Source organism: Galendromus occidentalis, unplaced genomic scaffold, assembly GCF_000255335.2.
Source record: "Galendromus occidentalis unplaced genomic scaffold, Mocc_1.1 scf7180000077471, whole genome shotgun sequence".
In the NCBI taxonomy this organism is placed as follows: domain Eukaryota; kingdom Metazoa; phylum Arthropoda; class Arachnida; order Mesostigmata; family Phytoseiidae; genus Galendromus; species Galendromus occidentalis.
Window position 1 is genome coordinate 683999 of NW_003805459.1, and position 8395 is coordinate 692393.

The 8395-nt window shown below is 50.9% G+C and overlaps 4 protein-coding genes across 4 annotated transcripts; 3 read left to right on the forward strand and 1 right to left on the reverse strand.

The window, feature by feature from the left end:
- The first annotated feature begins 2055 nt into the window (after positions 1 to 2055).
- Positions 2056 to 4073, forward strand: LOC108864434 (uncharacterized). Its single transcript, XM_018640063.1, has 2 exons — positions 2056 to 2287; positions 3447 to 4073. The coding sequence occupies exons 1-2, from the start codon at positions 2260 to 2262 to the stop codon at positions 3926 to 3928; spliced, it is 510 nt and encodes a 169-aa protein (XP_018495579.1). The 5' UTR covers positions 2056 to 2259; the 3' UTR covers positions 3929 to 4073.
- Positions 4074 to 4446: 373 nt separating this feature from the next.
- LOC100907178 (lysosome membrane protein 2) lies at positions 4447 to 5894 on the forward strand. Its single transcript, XM_029111826.1, is given in 5 exon segments — positions 4447 to 4578; positions 4739 to 4933; positions 5069 to 5273; positions 5429 to 5774; positions 5858 to 5894. Coding segments are annotated over 5 exon segments (915 nt in total).
- A 100-nt stretch (positions 5895 to 5994) lies between these two features.
- LOC114827981 (sensory neuron membrane protein 1) lies at positions 5995 to 6790 on the forward strand. The gene is made up of 4 exons (XM_029111827.1): positions 5995 to 6099; positions 6201 to 6274; positions 6360 to 6411; positions 6512 to 6790. The coding sequence occupies exons 1-4, from the start codon at positions 5995 to 5997 to the stop codon at positions 6788 to 6790; spliced, it is 510 nt and encodes a 169-aa protein (XP_028967660.1).
- A 516-nt stretch (positions 6791 to 7306) lies between these two features.
- Positions 7307 to 8179, reverse strand: LOC100907463 (zygotic DNA replication licensing factor mcm3). Its single transcript, XM_003744657.1, has 3 exons — positions 8120 to 8179; positions 7631 to 7931; positions 7307 to 7416 (listed from the first exon to the last, which is right to left on the reverse strand). Exons 1-3 carry the CDS (start codon positions 8177 to 8179, stop codon positions 7307 to 7309), a joined length of 471 nt encoding a protein of 156 aa, XP_003744705.1.
- Positions 8180 to 8395: the final 216 nt, after the last annotated feature.

Here is an 8395-nt window from a genome sequence, read left to right on the forward strand (position 1 = left end):
TCCTCCCCGAGGGTATCTGCTGGAAGGGTAATTGGTTGCCCTGTCGGTCCGAATGAACATTATTGAGCAGGGATCACCCGGGTTTTCACTTTGGAGAGGCGAATCGACGGCGGTATTCGTGAACCCATGGAGCTTGAAGAAAAATCAATCTCTCCCCGAATAATGTCGCGCCATCCGATTCGGGAAAGCTCATGATGGGGTCAGCGTTCCTGGACGCTACCGTCCCGAACAGAGCGTGACTCCGGTGAGACTTGAAATTTCTCAATCTATCGCCGCTCCTCGGGATCGTACCCAAGGTCCTAGACCCAGTACTGAACTTGAATGAGCTCGTCGATCGGACTCATTCTTGGAATATCATGACTAGTGGCTTGCTCCCGTCAATGGTAGCGTGGACTGCGTCGACTTCTATGTGGATGGCTAATGGAAGTTTCACGTTACGATGATGTCTCCACATTCCGTGCTCGCCTCTGATAGAGCGCGACCGGTCAATGCTCAGCAACAAGGACTGATGAAAGCTTCCCGGAGCTTTACGCGGAGAGTTGATCCTCGACGCGAAACGTTCCACCTCGCATTCGTCATGAGAACGGATCGATTGAGAAAGTGCGATTGCTTCGAACATAATGAATGTCTCGCACCGTGATCACCACCAGCGATTATGCCCAAACAGATTATTCGGCCGGGTAATGATCTCCATGTATCGGATGACTGTCATCCGAAACCTTTTTGTGCAAGCCTCGGTTTGATCGCCATGTAGACATATGAAATGCTCGAACAGCGCTATTCATTCTCCAAGCGTTGCTCATCGAAAATGATTCGCGCGGATAAATAGCGGAGAACTTCACTCAGCACACAGCGTTTCCAAGGCCAGAGAGTTTTCCGCACCGTCGCGAGGAAGGAGTTCGAATGGCAGGTCCCGCGTGTAGATCGTACGAGCAAATGATTGAATCTAGTACGCGCATCGGGGAATATTCCTCAACCCGATCCCGGTCGAGCTTGTATGATCTTGACCCCACTCGGAAGGTGATACGGTCGCGAGGTACGCATGTCGATCACGAAAATCCAGCAAGATTCCGAAAATTCTAATATTGGTATCGCACTCGCGCCGGAGACCAGATTTTCTTGGCGTAGCTGGCATCGTATAAGAGATGCGGTGGTCCAAGAGATCCCAGTCAGCTGTGCTTCAAGAGGTAAAAGTCTCCCGGAGAGAAAGCAAAAACTGCAGCTGCAGTTTTGAGAGAAGGGGCAAGCTCCCGCTTTTTCGCTGCCGTATGGAATGATCCGGAGCCGTCGACGCGCACGCGAGAGTGGCGTGCTCGAGGTCCACATGTCGCCGATTGGGTCTCGCGTTCGGGAAATGAAAGCCATAGACTTATACTCGGTCAGAAGATCAAGCCAGAGAAGGCGGACATCGTACAAGTCTTGTGACGGACGGTCGATGAGCGGGGAAGATATTCCCCGGCTTGCGAGCGTATCGAGGAGGCCTGACGTTCCCTCTGCCTCCGCAAGCTTGCCTTGAGACCTCACCCGCGAGGGGACAGACAAAGACCCGGCAATGCTGGTGAACCAGAGCGGGGAAAACCTTTTGTGGAGCGTGCGGCAGAGCAGTGTAGAGGCCGACGCTGCCTCTGATGAAGGTTGGTACGCAGTTTTCACCAGCTGATGCGGGCGACCAGAGGCTTGCACCATCCAGATGACAGCTGGACCACTCGGCTATCCGTCGGTGTATTTTCAGGGGGAAAAGAGCCGAAAAGAATGACGCGCCACCTCGCGACCCATTCTTTTGTATGGGGACCGAAGATTCTTGGGGGGGATCCGCCACTGACCCGACATATGTAATTTCGACGATTTCTCATGGTCCGAGAACCGGTTTTTGTCGCAATGCGTGCGGGGTAAGAATGTCCAGCTACAGTCCGCTTCCTTCATCTATCATACTCGAGTGTACACGACTCATTCGATGGGGCCCAGTCCCTTTTTCCGATTCGTGCTGTCGACGTTTCAAACTGCGCGCGGATTCCTCCCCTCCACCGTCTGCTTCCTTCGGACAACTCCACAGCGGAAAGCGTCACCGCGTGTGAGAGAAGCGCGCGGGAATCTATCGGTCCCGTTCTTGAGCATCCCAACTCGCCGCGACCAGCTGACCGCGACCCAACTCGCCGCAGGTTCCAGCTCGCCACAGGGTCCAACTTGCCGCCGGAGGCGAACGTCTTAGAGCGACTCCCGCTGTCCTGGAGTGAAGGCCCTGCGCGGTCGAGTCTTTTAATGGTTCTGGATCACTCATCAGAACTACGTGAGTAACATGAAAAAGCTTCCTCAGAGGTGATATTCTCTCCGGAAACCCCAGTCTTTTCGGGCAAATGACGGACTTGTTCCTTAGGCCACGGCTCATCGCTAGACTTCGGTCGCGGCACGTCAGCGGTTCCACGGCGGAGTCACGGCTTTCTTAAGGAATATTTGCGGACACAGATGAGCTACTGCTAGGATGGTCGTCATTTTCTCTGGGAGCCTATGGGAGACGAATGGCGTAATTCACGGCCTCACGCTCTCGAGCGGCGAAATCACGGCTCTTGTCGCGATCCTGAATGCCGCGACCAAGGTCTCGCTCCTATCGCTGACAATGGGGATGATCTCGAGTCAACCCCCATAGCAAAGGAAAAACGTCAGGCGACTAAAAATTCAGAAAACCTGGAGTTAATTTCTTCAGAAGAGTCTCCCCTCGAGCTGAAGAGTATGCTTTCTGCTGTAAACGGGTTTGGAACTCGGGGTTCCCTGCTCTTCCTCGTGCCTCACTGTCATGCTCCAGCCAACGGACTCATTCCGAACGCTGCCAGAATTGGTCCAAATAAGAGGTCATGATCGTTCTACATCTTTAATTAGTGCGAGATCATGCATGTTCCATTGTTGAACAGCTCTTCTCTCGAAGTGTGCTGGATATGGCTCATCAAGCGGGCGTGGGCAGATTATCGATTTTCTGAACGAGTCTCTCGAACGTCATTACCAGATCGGAGGCTCGAACTGAAATCTGAGGAGATTCATCCGGCCTCGAGTTGTCTCGGCATCGAATTGTTCAGCCTCGGGCTGTCTCGGCGTCGAGTTGTCGGTGTCCGAGATATTCGAATCTCCGCTCGAAACAAATACGCATTCAAATTTCCGTCTGTGGGCTTCACCAACAAAATCAGTCATTGAATATGGATGGAGTATCCGGAACTAATTGCCTCGAGTCAAGTGATAATTTCGGAATAGAATGACTATCTTCTGTTCCTTATTCGAAATGCCCCGTTGGTTTCATCGTTTTTTTCCTTTCATCTCTCACCTATCACTCTGGGATTCTACAGAGTATTTCTCGGTCCGATTCACGCTGAAAGACTCTCGATTGATATCATCCAACCTCCCGACCTGATCTTAAATCTTGGAAATCGAACGCTAAATCATGCTTTGCTTGTTTGCAGCCTTCCGGGAAGGAAAAAAGCGAAAGACAGAACAAAATCGCGACGAGCTCCACGACCTCATTCTCCTCCTCAAAGCAACCGAAGAGAAAACGCACAGCATGGATGCCCGGCAAAGATCTATGCACGATCAGCTCGAGCTGCTCAAGGAAGGCGCACAGGAGGACGTGTGTATCAATATCGCAAGCCATTCTTCTGTTCATCGAAGCTTGCTGACTAACCTGGCGGACAATGTGACTGAGGCGCTACGCGCCAGTCTAGCATACGAAAACGAAATGACCGAATCAGCATCTCGAACCCTGGCGTTTGCAAAGACGGAGATTACCGCTATCGAGCTCGTGGCCACGCGGCTCATCACCTCGATGTGTGCGCTAGATATTACCCGCCATCATGCCCAAGACATCATGGGTAGGGATGTAAATTTTTCGCGGACCACCATTTTTCCGCGAATATTATTCGCGGAAATTTCCGGCTACTCCCCATAGAGTTTCAATGGAGGCCGCGAATTTGGCGGAAATTTTCCGCGAAAAATTTACATCCCTAATCATGGGCGATGCCGCAGACGACAGTGGACCCGAAGTGAGGTCGTTTCTCCGTGAAGCCACGGAGCTTCACACTGGGATGCTCCGCATCCGAAATGAGATCTTCGAAGCAGCCGACCAAGCCCGTCGGCTACGCACCGATGCATCCCGTCTCGAGAGGCTTGATCAAGCGCAGAGGCAGACCTCTCTCGCCCACTGCCTCGAGCTTGCGATGACAAAGGTTGATCGAATCGACAACCTACTAATTAGAATGCGAGCGAAAGAAAAGAGGTTGCGGGCCGAGGACTTCGTGGGCCGAATGAAAGACATTCTCGGCTTTTTGGACCATCTCTCAGCCTTACTGCCTCGTGCTCGAAGTCAGGGCGCAGAGGGGTCGATCGGGGGCCGGAGACGGCCATTTGCGTGAACTGTATGCGGATGTGCCAGGGCGAATGCCGAGCGTGAATGCTCCTGGCTGCGCAATGACGCTATCCAGGCCTCGCTGTAATGCATTTCTCATATTTGTGCCAAGTGCATCGATAGCGGTTTTCGCAGTAGGGATCCTCGGCTACACAGTGCTCATTCCCCGATTCGTTGGCTACAATGTCAATCAAGTAAGGCTATAGCGATTTCTACGCAACGAATACGACTCGTTCTTTCCTGACTGTCTCGAGTCGGGATTGAGACTCCGATGATAAATAAATATAATATAATGATAATAATAATTTAGGGATTGCGGTTCTGTTCCGAAGCTAACTAGATTCTCTTCCGCAGAAAATGCGTCTAATCCGCGAGAACGAGGCTCTCGAAAGATGGGCGAGCTACTCTGACCCCATAAATCTATCGATACATCTCTTCAATATGACGAACAGCGATGAGTTCAGGAGCTTAGGACCTACCAGAGTTGAGGAAGCCTATGTCTACCTTGAGAAAAGAACAAAACGGGTTGATTACATGGATGAGAATGTGGTGAGTATCCTCTACGAAAACTTATTTGGATTCCGGCATATCCGAATAGGAGCTCCCATCAGAGCTGAACGACCTCCTCATCAGTTCATCAGTCGTCGAATCGACTCGCGCGCTCAAAGGACATGCCTTTTCCAGATTTCCTACTCTGAGTACAACTATTATCGATTCCTGCGAGAATTTTCGTCTGGCGATCCGAAGGAAGACATTGTACACGCGCTCAATGTTCCACTGGTTTCCGTTGCTGACTTCATCGAGAAAACCTTCCACAATTTTCCGTGGTTGGAGCCAGTTTTCCAGAGTGTCCTCCATGCGCTCCCCTACAAGCATGACGAGGATATCGGTGAGTTCCATCCGCTCGCTCGGGACTATCACCCCTTCGGAGCAGAATAGATATTATGAAAAAGAGTCAACGTTATCGACACGATCTTTCCCCGCAGTCGTACGTCGTTGATGAGATGCTGTTCGCCGGATACGATACTCCGTTTGTGGTCGAAGCTGAGAGGCTCGCGAAGAAAGCCCTGTCGTTGCTAGAATCCGACTCGCATGATCGTTTCGGACTCCTGCTCAACAAGAAAAGATCGATCTCAGACCAGTTCACTGTAGGCACGGGCGCCGGAGATCTGCCCTTCACGAAAATGATCGAATGGAATGGCAAGACAGAACTGCCCTACTGGGGGAGCGAGCAATGCAATCAGATCAATGGCACCGACGGCTCCCAGTTTCCACCGATCAAGGACAAATTTGCTGCTGACCGACTGCGAATTTTCTCGGCTGGATGATGCCGCTCCATTCATTCGGAGCATGAATCCGACTCAGAAGTCAAAAGCATAGGAACGCAACGGTGAGGAGGGAACTCTATTCTACGGCTACTCTCCTTTCGCCAATCCATTCGCATCCCATGCATTGATTATTATTCTCCCGCAGGTACACGGTGCCGGCATCCCTGCATCTCGAACGCTGAAGAGGTGGAATCTAACACTTGCTACTGCGAGTCACCGGACAAATGCGACCTAAGCGGGACAACGAATATCAGCGAATACCACAAGGGCCTCCCACTAATGATGTTGGCTGCCCCCTTCTACATGGGTGAACCGAAATTATCCCAAGATAATATAGGCCTTAAACCCTCGAAAGAGAAACATGAGACTTTCCTGGGTATCACGTCGGTTTGCGATTTTGACGCAGAATTTTCATAATGGCGATTTACTTGGCATACTCGTTGAACTAGTGCATTAGTCATGCTCAAAATCGGGCCTTCACGTTGCAGATGACCGGACTCGTGTTGCGGGCTGCGGAGCGTTTGCGAATCAACATCGAAGTCAAGCCTAGTCTCTACAAGCGGTGAGTTTCTTCAGAGTCTCTGCAAGAATTCCCGAGAGCATTCCGCGCCTGAAGGATCCGCTCAGAATTTTTATCCTCGTTTCAGGACTTTGGAAAATGTGACCACAAGCATAATTCCAGTTGCGTGGATCGAGGAGGTGTGCGAGGTTTCCTTTTATATATTGAGACACAAAAGGAGCTTGATAGCTCACACCGTACGGAATCGGGGCGGAATTCCATGGAAGTCAATTATTTCAGCGCATGGAGGTGACGGTCTCATTCATGGGCTTAATCAAGAAGGAATTGGTTCGTCCGCGGAATTTAGATACCGTTGAATGCTCTCTCGCAGTGCTGATCGGAGGTCTCTCAACAGTGATCGTGATCGCTGTATCCTGCATAAGAGACGCTAAATACTCCAGATCTTTTGCTCTCCAAGCAATCAGCACCAATGACCTTCGGGGAGGTCCCGGGAATGAAGAGGCTAAGCCGGGAGATCTTGAAAAACCTACCCTCTCCCCCAAAACGGCTCCGAAATAGTGACTGTGACTACGAGAAACGGAAATTGAAGGAAAAACTGATGCTTCCGGAGTGTCCCTCTGCGTCTTCTCAGCGTGGTCAAGGCCAAGGCAGCTTGACGAGAGAATACATGAGGGATTCCTCTCTAGGAGCTTTCTTTCACTCTAAGAGAATTGGAATGGCGCACCCATTAAGAAACGAGTCGCTTCAAGTCTTCAAATTAGAATAATATATTCGTGCTGAACTCCCACCGAACAATTACCCAATAAAAACTCATATAGAGAGCTCTGCGCTCATAATCGTGCGTGTGATTTCTCTCGGGTCGCTCAGAAATGACCAAACCTATATTTGCCTGTCCTCATGGAGCGCAGACTGCACCGATGTAATATATATATGTAAGTATGCTTAAGAGCTAGAAAGACTAAAATGGTGCTCCTGACTCTAGATAGGGTCGGACGAAATTCCAGAGCCGGGAGCAAGAGCATTCTGCATTTGCACGTGATTTGCAATGTTCGAAGACATGAGGAAATGGAGCACCTAGATGAGGTAGACGATATCATCCGATACCATGACCTGGTTTGCGTCTGACATCTTCTCTAGCGCCAGATCGACTTCATCTCTCGTGAATGGCTTCTTGAGAGACAAACCTGGAAGATTCGCATCTTGAGAACGATTTTTATCTCCTTCGCAGTGCTGCTTACAGCAACCATTCGTTTGGAATCGCCCGGAAGGCACGGAACAATTCCATTCCTGGATCCGCCCGGGCTCCCCCCGTTACGACTCGAGCAGACTCCTTACATACTGACACACTCCGATATGTTGCCCTAGCGAACCGATGGGTCAGGTATGAGAGGGACTTACCTGCGAGATAACTCATCAGTTCATCAACGGTCATCTGCTGGGATCCAGCAGTCCGCCTGAATGCTTTTTTGAGGAGAGATCGAAATTCGTCCAGTCTGTCGAGCACACCGATCGATGCAGCTCGTGACGATGTCGATGGCAGGGGAGTTTCTTCTTCTTCGGGAACCTCTTCTCGAGCTTTCTTTTTCGGCTTGAGCACTGGGGTTTCAGGAGTCTCTTTGCGGTAATCGAAGAAATCCTTCTCTCTCTCCTCTTCAGAACTTGCGGCACCATCATCTGAGTCACGCTTCCGTTTCCGGGGCTAATCCGGGGAATTTCGAGTCAGTGTTCTTGTGTGGTCCATGCAGAAGAGCATCGTGTTTCCCATAGATCTAGAACGGGAGACTTGATTTTTTAATTTCATCGTCGTGGAGTTCAATTCCTCGACAGATCAAGGTATCGATCGAGACTGTTGCCCGTCAGGACCACGTACGAGGAGTTGCTCCTTACCACGATATTCTGACTTCCGGCCGCCGCTCTGAGATCTTCGGTGGACAGGTGATCTGCCATGTTATTCAGGGGCATCGCCTCCCCATCCTGTTAATTTGGGTTCCGATAACCTTGCTTCTATAGTAACAGTGCTCCTCAGAAGGAAGGCGGTTCGGTTTTCCCAGATGAAAAAAAAAGCCGAGGCTTGGTCGGGCAGGGAGAGGGTTTCCCGGAGGACAGAAGAGCGAGCCGCCACCTGTCGGAGGGAGCGCCTTTGGAACTTTGCCCAAGAGATAC